General features: G+C 39.9%; 1 protein-coding gene across 1 annotated transcript in view; it reads right to left on the minus strand.

Moving 5' to 3' along the window:
* Positions 1-7,573: 7,573 nt before the first annotated feature.
* Positions 7,574-26,113, minus strand: part of GABRA3 (gamma-aminobutyric acid type A receptor alpha3 subunit) — a 269,212-nt gene continuing 250,672 nt past the window's right edge. The window contains exon 10 of the mRNA XM_003271855.4: positions 7,574-9,901. Coding sequence (XP_003271903.1) covers positions 9,566-9,901 — 336 coding nt within the window. The 3' untranslated portion in view covers positions 7,574-9,565. The remainder of the gene's footprint in view (positions 9,902-26,113) is intronic.

Below are 26,113 nucleotides of genomic sequence, written 5' to 3' on the forward strand. Positions count from 1 at the left end.
AACCATATCCAATTCAAAGAGTTGTTGTCAGTGCTTAACACAGCAACTGGCACCCAGGAAGCACTCAGTGAATGACAGTTCTCAGTATTAGTATTGCTGTTATCACTATCCCTTCATTTACTTAATTTGGTCCTAAGTTCCTGTGTAACTCTTCCAACTTACAAGTTGTTCTGGGTTAGGATTTTGAGAAACTGGTCTCCATCATATTCATTTCTTCACTCAACAATCATTTCCTGAGCCTTCTACTATGTACTAAGCACTGTGCTGGTATCCAAATGTGGAGAAATAAAGAGAAAGGTGGAAAGAAGGAAACTCAAAAGCCGAATATATGTCAGGAGTTTAATACATAATATCTGCTCTGCCCACCAGTATCCCTCCTTTCTCAAGAGCAGACATTTTCCCAGGAAGATATTTTATTTCCAGAGAACAATCAAGACGATGTTTTAAATTTTCAAAATAAAAAAAATCATAAATTATCAACCCATATTCGGAAAGCATATAATTGTGTTGGGAATTGTTATTCTACCTTACACTTTCCTCTGATCTGATTGCAGCTCAAAGGATAAATATGAGCACGGCAGTCAGTATTTATCCTGTCAGGTACTGGGACTTTGGAACTTCAGGAGCATTGGATTTCCCTCCCCCCAATACGTACTTTGCTGCTATTTGCATCCAAAATGCACATCACAACATTTCCTTCATGTAAACAATAAAAACCATTTCAGAATACCTTGTACACAGACATAATTGACTTCATTTCTGATAAAGTTGGCTAGAATCCTGGAATATCAAGCCCAGAAGGGCCCTTAAAGGTCACATAGCTCAAGATCCTCATTACACAGGTGACTACTTGAGACCTAGAGATGTGGAGGGCCTATTTCAAGTCAGGAACAGTGTTGGGATTAGATGTATCTCCTACATACGTAATATGGTTTGGTTGTGTTCCCACCCCAGTCTCATCTTGAATTGTAGCTCCCATAATTCCCACGTGTTGTGGGAGGGACCCAGTGGGAGATAATTGAATCACACTGTTCTCATGGTAGTGAATAATTCTCATGAGATCTGATGGTTTTAAAAGGGGTTTCGCCTTTCGCTTGGCTCTCATTCTTTCTTGCCTGCCATGTAAGATGTGCCTTTTGCCTTCCACCATGGAACTGTGATGCCATTAAACCTCCTTTTCTTTATGAATTATCCAGACTCGGGTATGTCTTTATCAGCAGTGTGAAAACAGACTAATACAATATAAGTGGCAATTAAAGATTGCAACCGTCTTTCATGTGCAATAGCTCATTTAATCTTTGTAGTCATCCCTGGGAAAGTTTTTTTATTATGCTATGTTACATAGAGGTTAAATGACTTGCCCAAGTTCACACAGCTGGGACAGTGGTATATCCCAGATTAGAACTCAGTATTCTTGCCTCCCTATGCCTGTGTCTTTTTACCATTCACACTTGCTCCAACCACCACAAGCTTTTTCCCATGATCATGTTGGTATCTTATTTTTCTCATGGATTTTGACAGAGACCATTCCTAATCCAAGCCTCTTACATGGCCACATATTAGTACTTACAAGAGGAAATGGCCACCTGCCCAAGACCCAGGCTCTGCTGCATCTATCATCCTGGCTTCTTGAAAGGGATTGCCTTTCAAGTGTGACCATGCCCTAAAACCAAAGTGCCTAGAACTGATTACCAGCTGAGGTAACCATAGACCAAAAGAACAACCTTGGGCAACATATCCCATTTACCTTGACATGGAGGAGGTCTGCTGGTGCCATTGAAGCCTGGAAAATTTGGCTCATCATAGCACACCAGCTCAGCATGGATGTTGTTTGAAGAAAGCAGACAGCTTCAGGGTCAGTAGCAGCTTCTTCTGACTACAGCATGGAGGGAATGTGGTGACTAAGGGGACCTTGGATTTCACTAGTACTAGTTCTACTGGGAGTTCACTAGCTCTCCACTTTGCCAGTAAGAATTCACTAAACTTTCCTAGATTTCTTCCTATCAAGAGACAGGGAGATGATCAGTATGATTCTAGGCTAGATCTGTATTTCAGAAAGGAGGCCCAGCTCAAAGTGTATGAATACCCTAGAGCTGTTACCCAACATGACATATGCAGGTATAAAATTTCATTTGCTGGAATGCAGAGTCAAGCCTCCAGCCTTGTGCAGCTTTTAGTGCTATTCTGTTATTCTGAGGCTACAATAAAACCTAGCAGCCCGCAAAAGACCTAGCAGTGTTGTTACTATCCTTCATGTACCTTTGTGCATTTTATTTGACCCTTCAGTGATCTGAATGAGGATGTGTTTGCTGGTTGGCAAGGGGGAAGAGAGGCTTCAAGGAAGGGAAACTCTAAGACTCTGAGTCTACAGGATGTTGGCTTGGAATGGAGATGCCAATCGTAAGGGCCAGCAAGTGGCTTTCCCCAAAGGAGCTCACATGTGTTGCTAGCACCTTTCTGAACTTGTCAAAGCCAACCTTTTGAGATAAGTCATCAAAATGATGGCATGCAGCCAGGTTCTCAGGTATATGACATGTTGTGTCCCTTGTACCACCTTTTAAGTCCAGAGCCATTATATTCATCATCCACCCTATTGGGTAGAATGTCTGGATAGTTAGGACAAATATGTTTTGCTGTGTACCTCATTAAGATTTATCTCACTTCTGGGCCTTTGTGCATCCTGTCTGGAATACCCATATCTTTCTTGCTTGATAAATTCTGAATCATCTTTTGAAGCCCAACTCAGAAGTTATTTTATTCAATAAGTATTTGCTAAGTTTAGACTCTGGTTTTGATCCTACACTTGTGTACAAGGACAGCTCTCCCTCATGGTTCTTAGTCTAGTGGGAGACTGCAATAAAACATGGTGAGTTTTGGGGTAGTGAGAGCAATGCAGAGTGTAATAGAAGCACACAACATGGCAAAGCATTCAGTCTGGAAGGACACAGGCCTGAGAGATGTGACTTTTCAGGTGAGAGCTTGGGGGTCAGCAGAAGTCAGCCAGTGAAGGCAAGGAGAAAATGAACTTGCTAGACTGAGGAAACACACTGCATAAAGTCCATAAGTTATATTGGGACTTGATGTGCAGTTGATGTGGTTGATGTAATGTGAGTGAGAGGCAGGCATTGTGAAAACAGGAGGCTGAGGAATGAACAGGACCATGTCACACAAAACTTTGAAGGTGAAGGCTAGAGTTTGAATTTTAGTCTATGTGCAGCATGCCATTGGAGGGTATTCAACAGGCAAGTGACATGATCTGGTTTACTACTTAAAAGGATAGTTCTGTAGTGTTCCAGGTGAGAGATCATGATGGAGGCTTGGACTGGGGTACAGGTAGTAGAAGTAGGGCTGATATGGGATTTAAGTTGGAGGCTGAGCTTTCAAGATTTTCAGATGTACTAGATGTGAGGATGGGAGAGAGAGGCTAAGAATACCTCATAGGGTTTTGGCCTGAGCATCTGCGTGAGTGACGTTCTGATTTATTGACAAAATAATGACCAAGGGAAGAACTGTGAGGGTGGAGGAATCAAGAGTACTGTTTTGAACTTGTCAAAAAATTTGATGTGAAAGAACTAAGCTAGAGGTGTTCATTTGGCAGTCATCAGCATAAAGGAGATGTGATGGAGTTTTAAATTATTATCTATATATTTATTTATTTATTTATTTTTATAGATGGAGTCATGATCTGTCCCAGGATGAAGTACAGTGGCACGATCATTGCTCACTGCAGCCTCAAAGGCCTGGGCTCAAGGGATCCTTCCTCCTCAGCCTCTTGAATAGCAGATTTTATAAACATCTGCAAAGTCTTTGGCCCTATCCACCCTTCCTCTTGACTCTGCACTGGCCTTAGGCATGCTGCATGACTTTCCAGGCTGGGCCAATAAAAGCCATGCAGCTTCCATTTGGTTCTCTTTGGATGCTTGCTCATCCCTCTGGAGATGTTTCTTATGAGAACCCAAAAGCCATGCTCCAAAGCCACAAGGAGAGACCATGTATAGAAGCTCCAGTCAACAGTTCCAGATGAACCTGTCCTTCAACACTCAGAGCCAAGCTGCCAGACATGTGAGTGAAAGTCCCTATCCCCCAGTGTGGAACTCAGAACCTCCTTTATCTTCTCAGTTTAAGACTCAAATTTTGTCCTACTGAATAAGACTGGAGCTAGGCAACTAATACTCCTACATCTTACTACAGAATCCATCCCTTTTCACACGGAGCTGGGAAGCATATCCTCCATTCCCAGATGTTCTAGTCAATTAAGTCACCTTCTACTTGTTTGAGTCATCCCATCTATGACCCTAGGCATCATGGATCAGAGACAGGCCATCCCTGTGGTGCCCTGTCCTATCGGTACAATAAATGTGGTTGTTTATTTTGAGATAATTTGTTACCCAACAAAAGATAATGGTAATATGTGCTAATTGAAGCCATTAGGACAGATGAGAGCACTCAGTGAGAGTGTGGAGAGTGAAAAGAGAACAGGGAAGACACTGGAGGGAACCCCAGCCTTTAAGGGATGAGAGAAGTTGAAAAGGAAAAACATGAGAAATGGAAAGGTAGCAGAGAAAAAAGCAGGGATATCAGGAGACTGTGGTGCTATGGAAACCAGAAAGAGGCATTTTCAAGAATAAAATAGTTTTCAACAGTGTCAAATGCTGACAGGTCAAGTAAGATAACCGAAAACTGCCTTTAGGTTTTAGTAACAAGGGCAATGGTGACTCAGCAAGAACAGCTTCACTGAGAGCAGATAATAAAATTAGAATTCTTTGAAAGGAGCAGAGATGAAGAACAAAAGGAGAGGCTGGGCCTTAGACAGAAGGGAGAGCACTTTTTCCAGTGACAGCAGAGAAGGGAGAGGTGGTGAATGTAGATGCCAAAAGCTCAGTCTGTTTGTCATAAGTCTAAGGAGTTCCCTTCTAAGAATTTCTGTTCTTCCCTGAGCTGAAACGCTGGAGAAAAAAAAAAAAAAAAAACAAAGGGGGGAATGTCTGTTTTGTTTCTGCTCTTTGCTCTCAGTTTGCCTGTGGGCCCCCTTCCCGGCACCAGCACCCCCTTAATCTCCTCAATTTAGGATCCAACTTTTCCCATGCTAGAACTGGAGTTGGGCCACTAATGATCCTGTGTCACATCAAGGGAGACCCTGCCACATGGAGCTGAGGGCAAGGATCTGAGTGTGGGATAGGGGTGGGGAGGCTGGGGAGATCACTGTCAGACCTGAGAGTTTGACCCTTGTATTTTCAGGTTTAGTCTCCTAGTTGTCCTTACTTGGTGTATGATCAAATTCCTTTGAAGTTGCCAACTATTCCAAGTTGTGTAACAGGGAACCAAAAGATAGGGTTGTGTTCCTGGAATGGGCTGGTGTGAGGGCGACAGCACAATCAGTGGGGAGGGGCAGGATGTGGTAAAGCTTAAGAGTAGCTGCTGTGTACTCTGTTGACTTGGCTCTGATCAAAATCTAGTTTTACTAATGGGGAAACTAAGTCTCAGCTCAGGGGAGGGACTTGCCCAGCATCACCTAGCAATCATGATGGGATTGAACCCTGGCTGAAATCCAGGTGTCCATTTTTCTCAGTGCTTTTCCCATTATAGCAAATTGTTGGAGCTGAGGCAGAAGGAAAACAGAACAGGTCTAGGTTTCCCTTGCCATTTCAACAGCATGGATGAAACCGGAAGACATCATGCTAAGTGAAATAAGCCAGGCACAGAAAGACAAATACTGCATGATCTCACTTATATGTAGAATCTAAAAACAACAACAACAAAAACCTAACAAACAACCCCCCTTATAGTTGAATACATAGAATTGACTACAGTAGTTTTTTCACTATGTATATGTTTATCAAAATATCATGTTGTACACCTTAAATATATACAACTAAAAACAAAGAAAAGGAAAGGCGGGAGGCCCCAGAAGGCACCTTTCCCATCAACAAGGGCAGGGACTTTGGGCCTCATTTCAACAGGTGGTCACATGATGAATGTTCCCAGGCTAAAGGGAGTTTGTGTATTTAAAAGCTGTTGAAGCTGGAAAGGAGAGATCCCTGCCTCTGCTTCCAATTCTAGGGCACCTTTAACAGAATTTCTCCCAATTGGTTCCTTCCTCTTACTTTCCCCTTCCTAGTTCCGTCTCCTGCTGGACCTCTTGCAAAGATTCAGGGCCTCGGTAGCCCTCTGAAGGGTGTCATAACACAGATGCATCGTGGATAGGCCAGTGGGCTGTGCTTGAAGCTTTCAGATGGGTCTGGTGCTCAGTCATGCCTTCCTCTCCTGCCTTCAGTACTGTAGCACAAGGAACTTATAGATCATTAAATGAACCCCCAAATTTAAAAGCCCATAGAAGCAAACACCTATTTCATTAGGGAAAAGCTATTTAAATTGGCTTAAAATAGAGCACATTTATTAGTACTACTTTACAAGGCTGCATTTTGCATTTGTTTGTTTCTATTAGTCTCCATGCATCATGATTTGGCTAGCCTCCTCTCCAATACTGCCATGAAGAAATCCTCCTGCACGTAGCTCTGGTCCAGATTCACATTCATTTATTCAATAAATATTTACTGAATGCCTACTATGTGCTAGACAGTCTTCCAACAGCCTCTAGACTGGCACCCTCTATGAACTGCTGGGGATATCTCTCTCATGCTCTGAATACCATAAATACTGAAGTCCAAGAATACCAGTCCCAGCCTGTGGCAGGGTTTCAAACTCTAGGAGAGCTCAGCAACACATTTGCTGATGGGAACAGCTTGAGCTTTCCCCTAAGACTAAGGGAATAGTTTTCAAAGGCAAAGTAGTTTCAGAAGGTTTTGAAGGAAACAGCAACACTTAAATATTGGTATCAGGCAATTTTACAAAACAGGCTGCCCCCTGTCTGTCACATGGTTGTTCTGGGGGTGTGATTGAACTGCCCAGGGACAGTGGGATTGCTGTAGCAGTAGGACATTTATCAGAGCTGGAATGTTCATTGAGTGTCAGATGGTGCAAGTCCTTGCTTTTATTTTGGATAAGAAAAAATTGTATGGGGTTTGACTTGCTCTCCCAAGATTTTTCGCATCCCTTAGGAGCTGGTGATTTCCTCAAGCAGATCTCATGAGATCATTTCCCAAATTTCTTCTAACGCTGTAAGAAATAAGGGTCATCATCCATTTCCCAATACATGGCTCAATCAATAAAAGACTTACTCTCAATTTGCCTAATAACTATTGCCTAAGGGAACTGTTGCCAAAGGGAAAATAGTAAGCCATGGAAAAGAGAAATCCTTTAGAATTACAATGAAAATACATTTCTCTGTTTCCTGGGAGTGGGTGAATTTAGCAGAAGAAGCAATACAGCCTTTTCATAATATTTCATACTGGGTAATGAGACCCTTGAGTCAATCAAAGCTATGTTTTCACACGAGTTTCTCTTTGGATCACTCTAATACATTTCTTGCTCTGGGGGTACCTTTCTTCCATCTTTTTCCAATGGTCGTTAAGAAGTGGAAAGTAATGATGGCATGAGATTGGGGGTGAAAGCCGAAAACATAGTACTGCCTGTGTTAGGCAAAGAGTGACCAAAGAAAGTTCCGCAGACCAAGTACAATTCAGAAAGGGTTTAATAAACAGCAGCTAAACATTGCACCAAAGCATTTGGAAACACAGTTTCTACAGAGAGGCAAAGATCAGGCTTCCATTCTAAGTTCCTTAAGACAACCATTAACAGCCCCGCCCTCCCACCCCCCATATCCCCACATATCCACAAGACTACACTCTTCTAGTCATGAATTTACCTACAGACACAGTCTTAGGAATAATGGGACTGGCATGCATTATCCCAGCAATGGCAAGGAAGCAGGGGACGGGGAAAGGATGGATGAAAAGGCAACCAGCAGCTAATGATACACCCCTTAGGAGCTTTGTTCAGCCGGTGGGCAGGGAGAATCGAGCTTGTGGTGCCCTCTGTGGCTTTACCCTGGGCTTCTAGGGTACTCTGGACTAGTGCAGGTATTCAGAGCCAAAGTGGCTGGGGCTGCCATCATAAACAGTCTCATTCTCTTGGGCCGAGACTATTAAAAGTGATCTTCTTGGGTGACACATTGTGACTTTCTAAAAATCTTTTTGGTGCCCAACCAAGTTCCACTAGTGACCCAGAAGGCCCGCTGAGATTGTGCTGATTCTGAGGTCACGGTGGACCTGGCTTCTCAGTCCTTTATTTTGGCCTTTGGAAAGGGGCGCATGATAGCTCTTTATTAAAGACACTTGTAAGGAGCCTAGGCAAATCATTCAAACTTCTGGGATTCAGTTTATCTACCTTATAAAAATTGCATATTTATGCCTGTGTCTTTTACTCACATTAAGAACAAATGGCCTCTAAATAATATATTATAAAATTGGCAATAAAGTTAATGATCTAGTTGACTCAATATTGGCTAGAGATATTTATTTGTATGAATTTCCAATTCACCCCTCATAGAATCGGCATCAACAGAGGACCAGAGGGTCTCGATATGGTGGGAGAAAAGTGCCTGGGCCAGGGTGTGGAATGTGGAGTGTATGGAAGGAAGAATTTTGACTTTCATCTGCCAGTAGCCTTCTCTTTTGAGCCAGACTTCAATCCTCAACTACGGTCCACTCCAAACCTCTTACCCAATCCAGTATAGGCTAGTTGTCTTGGCAGGGAGGTGACTTTTGTATCTCTCCCATATTTTAAAAAAATGTTTTTTTTTTAATCTAGATCACTTTGTTTCTATTTGCAACTTTTTGATTTAAATAAAAAATACTTGATCATTTTTTCCTGAAAAGTTTACAGGTGGTAATGAGTCCAAATTAAGTAGTGCTCAGTTGGCTACAAGGGTGTCAAAGGCAGTGGGGGAAGAAGATTTTCTGGAGGAGAGATGTACCAAGGAGGGGACTATTTTCCTGAGGGGCTGGACATGGCAGGGCACCAGCCATCTTGGTGCCAGGCTGGCAGAGCTAGTTCTATTTATTTTGGCCATACATGGTAGACAGTGGTTAGTACCAATTGTTCCCACTAATTTCCAAACCAAGAAATGGGTTGGGGGTGTAGAACTGGCTCCCACCTTTGCTATCAGTACTTACGCCTAGTAGGCCTTGCTGAAGGCAGGGGAGGTGGCACGCAGGATCACATGGCCTAGCCTAACCTGGCTGCCTAGTAAGTTAGAGTCATCTGATCTAGATGGCCAGTCAACAATTCTCCTTGTTCTGGGCCTCTCAAACAGCCAAGGCCTCCACTATAGAGAGTAGAATCTCTTGTTCTTTTTGCAGTGGGCAGAGTGCAATAAAATACATGCGGTGCCCTCAGCTAGGGGAGATTGGCAGACTAAGATGAGCAACTGGACAAATGGCAGTGTTTGGCTTTGATGGGGTTATACTGAGCAATATTGGAGGGACAAGTAATTTTTCTGTAGTTATTTTTTTCGTAGAGATTCATAAATATGAATTGAGAGTCACAGCTTGGTAGAGGGGTAAAAAGAAGAATCCTGAAATACATGAAGGGGAGCCCCGGGGTTTGGGTGCCTGGATGCTTCACGGGGTATACAGTGCTCTGGTTCCTGCACTGCCACCACTATCTACTGTTTGCGGATCATGCCCTTGATAGCTGACTCCCGGTTGACATATGTGGCCCAATAGACCAGATTGAATATGGCAAAGAGCACAGGAAAGATGATGCGGGAAATTTTGTCAACCTTGCTGACACTGTTGTAGGTCTTGGTCTCAGTCGGGCTGTCCTGCACGTAGGTGGCCTTGGGTGAAGCAACGATTGTTGGGGTTGAGGAGGCACTGGGAGCAGCGCCCTTGGAGATGGTGGAAAATTCAGTGTCCTTGGCCAGGTTGATGGGATAGGTGGTCCCCACGATGTTGAAGGTGGTACTGGTTTTCTTTGCTGGGGCTGCTGGTGTTTTCTTCTAGAGGCCAGGAAAAAGAGGAGGAGAAAGGGAGAAAAAAGCAAAGCTAATTAATTCATTACACAGAGAACCTTCAGAGGCTGCAGGGAGGAGGAGCCATGAGGGAAGTTAAGAAACAGGGGCCATGTAGCCAATAGCACTAGTAGCCAGGTTTGTGTCAAGGAATAACTGAAGATGAATATGAAAAGAGAAAACGTGCATCATCCTAGCTCACTAGCTATGTCGCTTTGGCTAAGTCACTTTTCCTCTTCATGCCTCAGTTTCTTCATCTGTAAAATGAGGATCAAAATAATTTTCAGGATTGTTGAGAGGATCAGATGAGAGAATGGAGCTAGAAATCGCCAATAAACTGTGGAATGTTGGTCACATGTGGAATCTTATATATCATGTGATTTGATCCTCAGAGCAACCCCTGTGAGGTGGGTGGATGAGATTACTCCCATTTGACAGATGAGAAAACTCAGCCTCAGACCAAGTGGCAGAGCCTAACTTGCAATCTGGGTAAGAGATTTTTATCTAGGGCTGCACTGTGCTGCTTTCTATAGGCCCCAGACACTTTTTGGTTACCCGAAAAATAACTCCAAAAGGCCGTGACTATCAAGTGGTACATCTGTGAGGAAGAGAGCTTGGTGAGTCTGAAAAGTCATTTTGTCATAAAGACAATACATACCATGGCATGTTGACATGCATCATTACAACAGCATCCCACCCTTCATGCAGTGTAACTGTTCAGCAAGCTCAGGAGCGGGCCAAGTCTTTCCACAGAGCTATGTAAAAGACTCTCTGACATAGCAAAGGCAGAGATAGATGGGGAGTTGCTATGTCACTGCCCTTTGGGCTTATTTTTAAGAGTGAAAGAAACTCAAACACCCAGTGGGAAGCAAGCACACACACATGCCGATTTGCTCTCATATATATGAACTTGTGTATACAGACAGCCCCACTGGGCCTCCCCTGATGCAGAAGAGAGAAGAGGAGACAATGCTTAGGCCTGGATACGAATTGAGAAGCTGAAGAACGGGAGAGGCCAGGGAGGAGGCCAGCCCCAGCCCCAGGCCAAATGCGGTGGCCTAGCTCATAGTCTATAGATGGTTTGTTGCCTCATTCCTCACTCTGGCCTTTTCTTCCTTCCATCCCAGTTTGGCTCTAGGGAAAAGTGGGTATAGATGAGCTTCAGAAATGCCCTAATTTCACATACCTCATGAGTCCATTCTCGATGTTACTTTGCTTCCCAGAACCCAGGCTTCATTTCTTTATTCCTTCACTTCCTACTTGCTTTCTTCGTGTGTTTCTCTACTTCCATCCTCTCTTGCTGACCCGTCTCCTAATCTCTTCATATATCCTTTCTTCTTAACTTCAGAGTCCCCATCATTCTTATTTTTTCTCCTTTAGACCTCACTGCCATTTACTATCGTGATCCTAATAACTTTTGCCCAATATTTACTGAATGCCTACTGGGCCAAGAACTATGCTAGGTACTTAGAGATAAATGGAAAGGGTAAAACATGAGTCCCTGTCTTCCAGGAGCTCACACTCGGGTGTGGGAGAAAGCCTTTTAAGCACATGATTGCCATTGAATGTGATCAGACTTCTCAAAGATCTGGGCCAAATACTATGGGAAGTCAGTCGAAGGAGAGACAAAGTACTTGCAGGCATTGGAAAAGGTGGCTCAGAGAAGGCAATGAATTTTATGGTCTGGGTCACAAAAGATGAGCAGAAGCTCATCAGATGCGCATGCGGCAAAGGCCAGTACATAGGCCAAGGACACTTCATTTATTTATTTTAGAGACATGGGTCTTGCTCTGTCACCTGGGCTGGTGGGCCTTGGTGTAAACATAGCTCACTACAGTCTTGAACTCCTGGGCTCGAGTGATTCTCCCGCCTCAAGCTCCTGAGTAGCTGGGACTACAGGCATGTGCCACCATGCCCAGCTATTTTTTTTTTTTTTTTTTAAATTTAGAGATGACGTCTCACTATGTTGCCCAGGCTGGTCTTGTACTCCTGGCTTCAGGTGATCCTCCCACTTTAGCTTCCAAAAGCACTGGGATTACAGGTGCAAGCCACTACACCTGGCCAAGGGCACTGTTTTTTGAGTTGACAAGAAGTTTACTGTAGCTGGGCCACAGTGTGCATGGCAAACAGTTGCAGAAACTGAGGCTGTGTAAAACAGGCAGCAGCAAGACCTTGAAAGGCCTTATATGCTATGCTCTCTCGCTTTGTCTGCTTATTTTGGCCTCAGTGTTTTCAGTCATGGACGGGAAGTGCGACAGATGAGAGGATGTTGGTTTACGTACATTGAACAGTCTGACTAATACGATATTTTGAAAGCAATATTCTTTCTCCCTGGGGATTGCAATCACATTGTTACAAGTGGAAGGGGGACAGAACTCTAAGGTTTCTAAAAACCTTGTAAATTATTTAAATACTACATGGGACTCATTCATAATTAGCAAATTCATTGTGTGAATAGAGTCCTGCTGCTAAATGTCTTTGCTATTAAATAAAAGGGTGCTTTACTTGTTTGCCAACTTGCTTATTAATTTGCTTAGTAAACTCTTTTTTCATGGGTAGACCAAAAATCATAGGAAAGAAAGAAAAAAAAGGAAAGAAAATATTGCCCTGACTTTTCTAGAAGCTTTTGTATGTTACTCTACTTAGCCATCTTATAAACTGGCTATGACCAAGTCTCTGAAATAGTGATTCTGAACAATGAATACTTTTTTTTAGCTCCATAGGCACTTTATGTTCTACAGATGGGGAGAAGTAGCAATCAAGTTAATCACAGATTTTTTAAGTAGTAAGGGAAAATTACCTTTTAATTTCTTCCACCATTTTCAACATGACACATTTTAATCAGCCACTACAATTTTTTACCTAAATCATTAAAGAAGGAAATCAAAGCAAAATTTGAGTGTCAAGAAAATAGGAAAATGAGCCATAGATTAATGGTAATATGTACCCATTTCTACACCTAGTTTTCCAGTAATTCTCCTTGATAGATACAGACTGAGATGACTTAACTTTGACCGAATTGTCATAATATTCCTACCCCCTAGCCAAGTATCTGGCTCTTAGGCAAATGATGGATGTTTACTGAATGAAAAAATACCCACCATTGAAGATTATCAATGTGATTTATTGTTTGTTACCCCTGAGTCTTGACCTTTGCTGCATAGATAGCATGTCTCCAAAGTTCAGCCTAGGGCAATTTCCTAACCAAAAAGTGGAAATTGACTTCTCCAAATTTCCCGAGGAGTTTGAATCCAGAACAAGAACGCCTTTCCTTCTAAAAATCTATTTCGTGTGGGTTTTGTGATGAGGCAATGAAAACTTTTGTAGAGAAATGCATGTCCCACTCAAGAGTCTTCCTCCGATGATACTCCTGTCAATTGTCTCTAAAGGTGAAGCGCAACTAGAATCTCAGAGTATATACTTACATGGTCCAGTGCCTCTGTGTCAACCCCCTTGCAGGTGCTCAGATTTTCTGAGCCCGTTTCTAGAAGCGAGGCAAAACAATGGAATATAGGCTATGTGGGACTCAAAGATGAATAAAACCAACAACAAAAACCCAAACAACTCAATTTAAAAATGGGCAAAGGACTTGAGTAGACATATCTCCAAAAAAGATTTACAAATGGCCAACAATCACATGAAAAGATGGTAAACATCACTAATCAGAAGTGCAAATCAAAGCCATGAGACCCCACCTCACATTACGATGGGTACTACCAAAAAACCCTGGAAAATATCAACTGTTGGCAAGGATGTGGAGAAATTGAAACCCTTGTGCACTATTGGGAATGTAAAGTGGTGCAACCACTATGGAAAATGTTGTGATGGTTCCTCAAAAACTTACAAATAGAATCACTATATGATTCAGCAGTTCCACTTCTGAGTATATATCCCCAAATTATAAGCAGGGTCTCAAAGAGATATTTGCATACCCATGTTCATAGCTTCATTATTCCCAATAGCCAAATAGTGGAAGCAACCCAAGTGTCCATTGAGAGAACAATAAACAAAATGTGGTATATACACACAATGAATTCATTCCATTCACAATTATTCAACCTCACAAAGGAAGGAAATTCTGATATATACTACAACAGACATGAATCTTGAGGTTGCTAAATGAAAAAAGCCAGTCACAAAAGGATAACTGTTATGTGATTTCACTTCTATGACATATCTAGAGTAGCAAATTCATAGAGACAGAAAATAGAATGCTGGGTGCCGGGGCTAGGGCAGAAAGGAATGGGGAGCTGTTGTTTAATGAATACAGAGTTCCAGTTTTGCTAGATGAAAAGGGTTCAGGAGATTACACAGCAATGTGAATGTATTTAATAGGACTGAACTACACAATTCAAATTGATTAAGGTTATATATATTTACCACTATGTGTGTATACACACACAGACACACACACACACACACACACACACACACACACACACATATATATGATAAATCAGAGACCCTGCCCTCAGGAAATCTAGTTTAGCGAGGAAGATTAATTATTAATTATTATTAATTAATAATTATTAATTAAAATAAGAGAGAATTAAAATATACGGGAGAAAGCACAAATTAGAAACTTTCAGAGGGGCATAAATAATGAAATCAAGGGAGTTCAAGAGAAGGAAGAATTTGGAACTGTCAGGTAAGTCAATAAGAAAAATAATCACTTGCACCACTTTCCTGTAAAGGCAGTGGGGGGGTGGGGGTTATCTAGAGCATAAGTGTGGAATTTCTCAGGTCCAGATCACAGCTGAGAAGGAAAGAATGGATGAGATTAGATACTATCTATATTTTGGTGGAGAGAAAAGAGCAGAGTAGGTTAAGGGAAATCTCATACAATGGCTTCTACATTCCCCAAGAGGAAGGTTAAATAAATAGTAAAGATTTAAACTAGAGTATATATGCATATATATATTTTTTGCTCTTGTTGCCCAGGCTGGAGTGCAATGGCGTGATCTCGGCTCACTGCAATCTCTGCCTCCCGGGTTCAAGCAATTCTCTTGCCTCAGCCTCCTTAGTAGCTGGGATTACAGGCCTGTGCCACCACCGCCCCCCACCCCAGGCTAATTTTGTGTTTTTAGTAGAGAAGGGAGTTTCTCCATTTGGTCAGGCTGGTCTCGAACTCCTGACCTCAGGTGTTTTTTTCTGAATCTGTACTCAATTCTCAGCCTCCCAAAGTGCTGGGATTACAGGCATGAGCCACCACACCTGGTTAATTAATTAATTAATTATTTATTTTATTATTATACTTTAAGTTTTAGGGTACATGTGCACAATGTGCAGGTTACATATGTATACATGTGCCATGTTGGTGTGCTGCACCCAGTAACTCGTCATTTAGCATTAGGTATATATCCTAATGCTATCCCTCCCCCCTCCCCCAACCCCACAACAGTCCCCGGTGTGTGATGTTCCCCTTCCTGTGTCCATGTGTTCTCATTGTTCAATTCCCACCTACGAGTGAGAACATGCGGTGTTTGGTCCTTGTGATAGTTTGCTCAAAATGATGGTTTCCAGCTTCATCCATGTCCCTAAAAAGGACATGAACTCATCATTTTTTATGGCTGCATAGTATTCCATGGTGTATATGTGCCACATTTTCTTAATCTAGTCTATCATTGTTGGACATTTGGCTGGGTTCGAAGTCTTTGCTATTGTGAATAGTGCCGCAATAAACATACGTGTGCATGTGTCTTTATAGCAGCATGATTTATAATCCTTTGAGTATATACCCAGTAATGGGATGGCTGGGTCAAATGGTATTTCTAGTTCTAGATCCCTGAGGAATCGCCACACTGACTTCCACAATGGTTGAACTAGTTTACAGTCCCACTAGCAGTGTAAAAGTGTTCTTATTTCTCCACATCCTCTCCAGCACCTGTTGTTTCCTGACTTTTTAGTGATGGCCATTCTAACTGGTGTGAGATGGTATCTCATTGTGGTTTTGATTTGCGTTTCTCTGATGGCCAGTGATGATGAGCATTTTTTTCATGTGTTTTTTGGCTGCATAAATGTCTTCTTTTGAGGAGTGTCTGTTCATATCCTTTGCCCACTTTTTGATGGGGTTGTTTCTTTTTCTTGTAAATTTGTTTGAGTTCATTGTAGATTCTGGATATTAACCCTTTGTCAGATGAGTAGGTTGGGAAAATTTTCTCCCATTCTGTAGGTTGCCTGTTCACTCTGATGGTGGTTTCTTTTGCTGTGCAGAAGCTCTTTAGTTTAATTAGATCCCATTTGTCAATTTTGGCTTTTGTTGCCATTGCTTTTGGTGTTTTAGACATGAAGTCCTTGCCCATGCCTGTGTCCTGAATGGTATTGCCTAAGTTTTCTTCTAGGGTTTTTATGGTTTTAGATCTAACATATAAGTCTTTAATCCTTCTTGAATTAAGTTTTGTATAAAGTGTAAGGAAGGGATCCAGTTTCAGCTTTCTACATATGGCTAGCCAGTTTTCCCAGCACCATTTTTTAAATAGGGAACCCTTTCCCCATTGCTTGTTTGTGTCAGGTTTGTCAAAGATCAGATAGTTGTAGATATGCCTGGCTAATTTAAACTAGATTTTGTAGGATAAAGAAGACAGAACTAATTAGGGACAGAGGGTAACTGCAGGCATAGGTTGAAGGAACAGCAGAATTCAAAAATACACTCATAAATGTCACCAATCCATCAATAGCAATGGATTTTTTTTTTTTTTCCGAGAGAAATAGAGGACCTGGACTGAAGTGACTAGGGAGGTCAAGAGTGCTGGTGAGTGACTGCAGTGATACACTGTGGGACCTATGCTGGATAGAGAAGCAAGGAAAACATAGGAAATCATCCATTTATTTAATATTTTCTGTGTCTACAATGTGACAGGTTCTGTGCTAGGTGCTTCGGGTGCAGGAATAAATGGTAAAACACAGCTCCTGCCCTAAAGGAGTTCACATTCCAGTCGGGGGCACATGTAATAAACATAGAAGCAAAAAAATACATAAAGCAATGTAATGTCAGGAGGTGAGAATTATCATGGAAGCACATAAAGCAGGGCAGTGCAGAAAAAGATGATGAATGCTAGTGAGAGAAGGTCTGCCTCAGAAGGTAAGTAGAGACCTGAACAAAACAAGAAAGCAAGCTGTGAAAAGATCTCAACAATAAACATTCCATAGAGAAAGAATGGTAATGACAAAGTACCTGGGCTTGGAATGAAAGTGATTCGTTAAGAATCATCAAGGAGGCTGGGCACAGTGGCTCACGCCTGTAATCCCAGCACTTTGGGAGGCCAAGGTGGGCAGATCATGAGGTCAGGAGATCGAGACCATCCTGGCTAACACAGTGAAACCCGGTCTCTACTAAAAATACAAAAAATTAGCCGAGCATGGTGGTACACGCCTGTAGTCCCAGCTGCTCAGGAGGCTGAGGCAGGAGAATCGCTTGAACCCAGGAGATGGAGGTTGCAGTGAGCCGAGATTGCGCCACTGTACTCCAGCCTGGGTGACAGAGTGAGTTTCCATCTCATAAATAAACAAATAAATAAATAGATAGAATCATCAAGGAGGCCACTATGGGATGAGTGAGTGGTGTGAATGAAAATTCAAAAAAGATGGTAAGAGGTACCATCACAGATCTAAGGACAAGATCCTGTAAGGTTTTGAGCACCATCGTAAGAATAATGGAATTTGATCTAAATGTATTGGGAAGCCATTAAACTATTTGGAGCAGAATTTTTATAATTTACTATTTTAATTGATCTTCCCTACTGTTGGGCAGAGAATAGATGTGTAGGCATGAAAGTAGAGGACTAAAATTAGGATGTTAGTCCTAATGAGGCTAGTGAGAGGTGTGGTGTGTTGAATGTTAGATATGGAGAAAAGTAGACAGATTCAAGTTATATTGTGAATGTAGAGGAGTTAGGACTTGCTGATGAGTTAGGTTTGGGTTGTCTGAGAGCAGAGTGGGGGGCATGTAAGAAAAATAAAAGAATTAAGAATGGATTCCAGGTTTTTGGCCTGAGCATCTGGAAGAATAGTGACATTATTGGCTGTGCTGGGAAGACTTGAAGAAGAGCAGGTTTAGGGGGAAGATGAGTTGTGTTTGGATATAAGAATTACATTCTTATCAGACATCCCAATAGGAATATAATCCCAATAGAGATGTACACAGTTACATATATCAGTCTGCAGCTTAGGGGAAAGCTTTGGGCTAGAGATACATATTTGAAAGTTGTTTGCCTCTAGATGGCCATTGATTCAATGTCTTGGGATTGAATGAGGTCGCTTGAGAAGTGAGTACAGATTCAGAAAATAAAAAAGAGATCTGACTGCTGACTGGCCTGCAGATCTGACTGATCTGCCCTGAAATGCTCTAACGTTTGGTGCTGGAAAGAAGACAAGGATAGTGCAAAGAAAATACCAAGGATGAACAAGAAAAACAGGAAAGCCTGATGTATGAGAATCCAAGTGAGGAATTGACACTTCAAAGAAGACATCTTTAATATAAAAGAGTGAGACAGTAATGGTCCGAAAGCAGTACTGGGGATTAAGATGATGTAAACTACACTTCTGGAAAATGGGAATCAGATTAACAGCTTCTGCCAAGCAGGAAGGCAGTTGGAAGGAAGTCTCAACTGAGAATCACATATCAGTTAAAACAGGAGGTGGACGGGTCATTCAATGAAGAAGCTGCTGGGGCAGAATGTTTTATCTTCCCATGAACAGGAGTTCCTGAGGGAAGTGAGGAACAGTTTATGAGGAGTAGGAGGATAAGTCAAGAAAAAACCACAGAAGAGGATAAGGATAAGAACTGAGGGGAGGATAAATAACCATAGAGAAAACTACAATTTGGGTATTGACCAAGGATGACATAGAGGCGAGCCCTATGGAACATATGGCCTCATGTGTCCACAAATTTCATTACAAACCTCTTCTGATGTCAAGTAACAGTTCCAAAAATACTAACACAATTAGCTGACTTACTGTCACTGTTTTTCTGAAAAAAACAAAACAAAACAAAAAACAAAACACTAGAACAAATATACAGGTAGTTAGATTGGTTCATTTCTGAAACCTTCACCTAGTGCTGGAAACAGTAGCAGTGCCTGGTAAATGGGGCAATCTAGACCTCATTTAATAGGCTCAATTCCAGTTTATGATGTCAGATGAGTCATCCAATTGAAAAACAAAGAGAGAACTTCGGGCAGTTGCAAATAAAGTGAACTGGCTGTAGAAATCCTACATATGAAATGAACACGCAGAGAATAGAATAATGTTGGTAAGTTGAGCAAGATGAAGAAAAATAGAGTGATAAAGCCAGATGAAGTGAACATCAAAGGACAAAACTTTTTGCATGAAGTAAAGGAGTAAACAGTGGCCTGGAAGCAGCAGGAGGGAATGGAGGAGTGGCTTCCACTTGCAAGGGCAGTAGATTTTTTAGGAAACAGTCAAGTACTCAGTAAGGTAAACAGAACAACATAGAGAGGAAGTATTTTGGATTTATCTCTCCTGTGACAGTCAGTATTTGGTCCTATATTAGTCTGTATATGTGTGTATATATATATATATATATATATGGATATATGCCTTACTTTTCTTAGACCATCAGCTCCTGAGTGCTGGGACCATGTAGTTTTGTTTTGCACACCACAAGTATTCCAGAAATAATTGCCGTGTGTGCGTGTGCGTGTGTGTGTGTGTGTGTTTCAATCGAGACTATGATTACTGCTAGGCCACTTATACCTACTGCAGAGCAAGGCAGGAAGACCACCAGTTTATGAGTAAAACTTAACCCATATTGAATGTTACTTACCCAACAAAGAAATACCAAGGGGTGATTTGATTTGTGGCTACAATTGCAGGAATGACCCATAGACTTAAAAGCCATTAAGGACAAGAAACTAAGCTTTTCCAAGATTTGAAGAGAATGTGAATGTTTTCTCCAATGTAAAAAAGATAAAATTTTATTCTAGAGCATTTGAAAATAAAAAAGAGTCCAAGCATTACTATTTTTTGCAAAATTTATACAAGAAGTTATATAAATTTTATAAATGGTTCTAAGAATAATTTTCTTCTTTTTAAATGTTGACATTTCTTTTTTCATTTAAATTTGCTTTTATTATTTTTAATGTTGAATAACTTAAAGTGGTAATGGACATAGTTTAAAAAATTGAAGTTGAGAACTTATGAAAATCAAGAAACCCTTACCCCAATGCACCCAAACCCATTGTCCAGCCCCTTGTAGGTATTTATTTTTAATTCTCTTGGTTGATAGTAATACTTCTAATAGTTATTTCTATACTTTTATACAATATATTTATACTGCTACCAGTTCTGCTTACTACCAATTGTCTTTTCATGATAAATAATGATTTCACATATGTAACCCTTCCTGAATCCTCTAGTACAATTACAGCAAAATTTTTAGTTCTATCAATAACCAGTGGTGATAGCATTATAAATAACTATATAAATCCCTGTAGTAGCCATCTGCAAACTGGACTGGTTCCTTTGCAAATTTGCTTGCTGCACAGTTGTCACTTTAGTACTTCAATTTTTATAATTTTTATTTCTATTTATTCATTTTTAATTGACAAATGAAATTGCATATATTTATCATGTACAAAATGATGTTTTGAAATATGTGAACATTATGGAATGGCTATATTGAGCTAAGTAACATATGCATTGCCTCACACAGTTATCATTTTCTGTGGTAAGAACATTTAAAATCTACTCTTAGCAGTTTTCAAGAATACAGAACATTGCTATTAACTACAGTCACTTGTTGTACAATAGGGTCTCTTGAACTTATTCTTCTCTAAGTAAAATTTTGTATTCTTTGACCAACAACTACCCCCGACTCCCAGTCCCCAGTAACCACCATTCTACCTTCTGCTTCTGTGAGTTCAACTCTTTTTTTTTTTTTTGAGATGGAGTCTCGCTCTGTCACTCAGGCTGGAGTGCAGTGGCGCGATCTCGGCTCACTGCAAGCTCCGCCTCCCGGGTTCACGCCGTTCTCCTGCCTCAGCCTCCCAAGTAGCTGGGACTACAGGCACCCGCCACCACACCTGGCTAATTTTTTGCATTTTTAGTAGAGATGGGGTTTCACCATGTTAGCCAGGATGGTCTCGATCTCCTGACCTCGTGATCTGCCTGCTTCAGCCTCCCAAAGTGCTGGGATTAGAGTTCAACCTTTTTAGATTCCACATGTAAGTGACATCGTATGGTATTTTTCTTTTCTGTGCCTAGCTTATTTCATTTATCGTAATGTTCTTCAGGTTCATCCGTGCTTATGTAAATGACAGGGTTTCCTTCTTTTTTAAAGGCTGAATAGTATTCCATTGCCTATACCCCATTTTCTTTATCTATTCATCAGTTTATAGACACTTAGGTTGATTACACATGTTGGCTTTTGTGAGTAATGCTGTAATTATTATACAAGTACACATACTTCTTTGACATACTGATTTCAAGTCCTTTGGATATATACCCAGTAGTGGGGTTGATCAACCATTTGGTATTTCTATTTTTAATTTTTTCAGGAACCTCCATACTAGCTTTGCAAATTTACATTCCCACCAATAGTGTGGAAGGATTCCTTTTCCTCCAAATCCTCACCAACCGTTATCTTTGGTCTTTTTGATAATAGACATTCTTAAAAGTGTGAGGTGATATCTCATTGTGGTTTTAATTTACATTTTTCTGATGATTAGTAATCTTGAGCATTTTAAAAATATAACTATTATCTAGCTGGATGTCTTCTTTTGAGAAATGCCTACTCAAGTCCTTTGTGAATTTTTAAATTGGGTTGTTTTCTTGCTATTGAGTTGTTTGGGTTCCTTGTATAGTTTTTATATTAGCCTCTTATTAGATGGTTGGTTTGCAAATATGTTCTTTTATTCTATAGGTTGTCTCTTCGCTCTGTTCATTGTTTCCTTGGCTATCAAAAAGCTTTTTAGCTTGGTGTAATCCCATTTGTCTGTTTGTACTCTTATTGCCTATGCTTTTGGGATCATATTCAAATTATCTTTGTTTCACGGAGATTTTTTCCCCAACGTTTCATTTTAGTAGTTTTAGAATTTCAGGCATTACATTTAAACCTTTAATCCATTTTGAGTTGACCTTTGTATATGGTGTGAGATAAGGGTCTAACTTCATGTCTCTGTGTGTGGCTATCCAGTTTTCCCAACATCATTTGTTAAATAGGCTGTCCTTTCTTCATTGTGTGTTCTAGATACCTTTGTGGAAAATCAATTAACCATAAATGCATAAATTTATTTCTGTGCTCTCTATTGTGTTAAATTGCTCTATGTGTCTGTTTTATGTCAGTACTAAGCTGTTTTGGTTAATATAGCTCTAGAACATATTTTGAAGTCAGGTAATACGATGCCTTCAGCTTTCTTCTTTTTTCTCAAGATTGCTTTGACATTCAGAGTATTTTGTGGTTCCATGTAAGTCTTAACTCTATCTTTTCTATTTCTATTAAAAATGACATTGGAATTTTGATAGGGTTTGCATTTAATCTGTACATCAGTTTGGGTGGTATGAACATTTTAACAATATTAATTATTCTAGCCATGAACAGTGGATATCTTTCCATTTATTTGTGTCTTCAATTTCTTTATTTGGTATTTTATAGGTTTAGTGTACTAGTCTGTTATCCTTTTGGTTAAATTTATTCCTAAGTATTTTATTATTTTTTTGTACCTATTGTGAATAGGATTGCTTTCTTGATTTCTTTTTCAGATAGTTCATTGTTGATATAGAAATGTAACTGATTTTTGCATGTTGACTTTGTTTCCTGCAACTTTACTAAATTTATTTGCTAGTTCTAACAGGTTTTTTCTTCTCTCTTTTTTTTTTTTGTAGGGTCCTTAGGGTTTTCTATATATAAGATCAGGCCATCCATATGCAGGGACAATTTAACTTCTTCCTTTCCAATTTGGATGCCCTTTATTTCTTTCTCTTGTTGAATTGCTCTGGATAGGTCTTCCAATACTGTGGTGAGAGTGGACATACTTGTCTTGTTCCTAACCTTGGAGAAAAAGCTTTTAACTTTCTACCATTGAGTATGATGTTAGCTGCGGGTTTGTCATATATGGCCTTTATTGTGATTGTAATTAGTTGAGAGGTTTTTTTTTTTATCATGAAAGAATGTTGAATTTTGTCAAATGCTTTTTCTGCATCTATTGAGATGACAACTTGGTTTCGGACTTCATTCTGTTAATGTGGTGTAGCATATTTATATATTTGCACAAGTTGAACCATTCTTGCATCCCTTGGATAAATCCCACTTGGTCAAGGTGAATATTTTTTTAAAGTTTATGATTTAACCCTTACAGCCATTGCCTGATATATATATATATACACACACACACACACACATAGTGTATATATATATATACTTTAAGAAGTTCTGGGGAATGATTCTTTTAATATACTGTTAACTTTGGTTTGCTAGAATTTTGTTGAGGATTTTTACATCTATTTTGTTCATCAGGGATATTGGCCTGTAATCTTCTTTTCTTGTAGTATATTTGCCTGTCTTTGGTATGAAGGTAATGCTGGCCATATAAAATGAGTTTGGAAGTACTCCCTTTTCAATTGTTTGGAAGAATTTGAGAATGATTGGTATTAGTTCTTCTTTAAGTGCTTGGTAGAATTCAGCAGTGAAGGCATCAGGTCCTGGGCTTTTCTTTGATGGGAGACTTTTTGTTACTGATTCAGCTCCTTATTCATTATTGGTCTGTTCAGATATTCCATTTCCTCATGATTCAGCCTTAGCAGGTGATGTATGTCTAGGAATTTATCTATTATTTCCAGATTATCAGTCTATTGGCATATAATTGTTTATAGTAATCTGTTATGATCCTGTTTTTCTGTGATAACAGTTGTTAACATCTCCTCTTTCATTTTTTATTTTTTGTATTTGAGTCTTCTCTCTTTTTTCTTAGTCTAAAGGTTTGTCTATTTTGTTTATCTTTTGAAAAAAAACACGTCTTAGTTTTAATGATCTTTTCTATTGATTTTTAAGTTCCCTATTTCATGTATTTCTGCTCTGATCTTTAGTCTTTGCTTCTTTCTAGTAACTTTGGACTTAGTTCTTCTTTTTCTAGTTCCTCAAGGCATAAAGTTAGATTGCTTATTTGAGATCTTTATTCTTTTTTATGTAGGTATTTATTGCTATAACCTTCCTTCTTCTTAGAACTGCTTTGGCTGTTATCTCATAAGTTTTGGTACATTGTAGGTCTATTTTTGTCTCAAGATATTTTAAATTTCCCTTTTAATTTCTCCTTTGACTTATTGGTTGTTCAGGAGAATGTTGTTTAATTTTCATGTATTTGTGAATTTTCCAAAATTATTCTCTTTATTGCTTTCTAGTTTCATACTATTGTGGTTGGGAAAGATACTCAATATAATTTTTCTTTTTAAATTTGGATGAACTTCTTGGTTTTATCCCTAGATCTCTTACTTTTCCTTTCACATTCTTTTTGTTCTGCCCTACTTATAGATTGATTTCCTTTAATTTATTTTCCTACTTCTCTATTGAAATTTTTATTTTGGCACTTCTTTTTATTTTCAATACCTCTTCCTTATTCTCTAATTTATTTTTATATAGCATCCTGTTCTTATTTTATTAATATGATATATTTACAAATCTAAAGTAAAAGTTTTGTTTTTCTTACGTTCTCTTTAATTCCCTAAATTATGTCTGTCCCCTCCCTTCAAGGTGAGGTGTTCCTTTTTAGTTTGTTTGCCTGTTTTTGTTATAATCTTTGCTATTCTCTTTCACACTGCAAACTTTTAACTGGTGATCCTTGATATCCCAGTATTATTTGGTAACAGAGAAGATGTCTGTTTGCTCATGTAGCTAATCTGAGCTTGTTGATTGGTGGGCTGTGATTTAGGATGATTAGGTAAAGTAGGTCATTTTGAGGGGGTACTTCAAAATGTCAGTATGCAAAAACTTTCCTCTGGGGATGCTCAGCTTCTTTAGAAGAGCAACCCTGCTGTTTTTTCCTGGAGAGTATACATCTGGCTAGAGACATTTCACATATTGAGCAGGCTCTGGAGTCTAGAGTACTCTGTACACAGACTTTTGTTTTATTCTCTATTGTATCTAGCGCTTCCTAACACTGAATTTCTCCAGGGTTATGTTTTACTGCAGTTTGATAAACCAGTTATTATAACCTCCATCCATGTTCATTCTTCTATAGATGTGTTAATATCTCTTGTCTGACTGACATCCCTTGTCCTTCTCATCTGTTACTTGTGGTTTTATACCTGTTTTATTCCTTTACTCTCATTTTAGTGGAATCTTCAAAGGAAGCAGTGATAAAAACATGTGGTTGATCATCAAAAACCCACAGTTCATCTATTGTCTAGAGTGCAATTACAGGGTAGTCAGTTATCTTCATTTAAAAATGAGGTTTTATTTCTGTATCTTCTTTTTTTCCTTCATAATGTTTCCTCTCACATTTTTTTTTTCTTTTTTTTTTTTTTTTGAGAAGGAGTCTCGCTCTGTCGCCCAGGCTGGAGTGCAGTGGCGCGATCTCGGCTCACTGCAAGCTCCGCCTCCCGGGTTCACGCCATTCTCCTGCCTCAGCCTCCAGAGTAGCTGGGACTACAGGCGCCCGCCACCGCGCCCGGCTAATTTTTTTGTATTTTTAGTAGAGGCGGGGTTTCACCGTGGTCTCGATCTCCTGATCTCGTGATCCGCCTGCCTCGGCCTCCCAAAGTGCTGGGATTACAAGCGTGAGCCACCGCGCCCGGCCTCCTCTCACATTTTATCTAATGCCTGATCATAATACAGATCAAAAATAAATTTTAAAATCAGTTATATTATTTTAAAACTGTTTTATGCTCACCCATTCTAGCTTTAGGAAGCAAAAAGGTTTAATATGTCTCCCTAGTGGAAGAAAAAATAAACTAAGTTATTATTAAATTCTAATATTTTCCCTTCCAATGCACTTCAAATTTTTTTCTGTTGATCTCACTATTAGTTGCTCCGCATTGTAGCAGTGCAGACAAAGCATAGCACCCGTACATTAGAGATCCATTTTTATGCATTCCATCTTTTTTTTCAATTCTCATAATATGCTTCTTGAGATAAATGGACTGACCATAGAGATTAAAGAGGAAGACTGAGATCACTATCTTTGCAAAATAGTTTTATAATATTCTTTTTGTTCTCTCTATTTAAAATTTTAGCACTTTTTAAATGGA

This window comes from Nomascus leucogenys, chromosome X (genome assembly GCF_006542625.1).
Source record: "Nomascus leucogenys isolate Asia chromosome X, Asia_NLE_v1, whole genome shotgun sequence".
NCBI classification, from domain to species: domain Eukaryota; kingdom Metazoa; phylum Chordata; class Mammalia; order Primates; family Hylobatidae; genus Nomascus; species Nomascus leucogenys.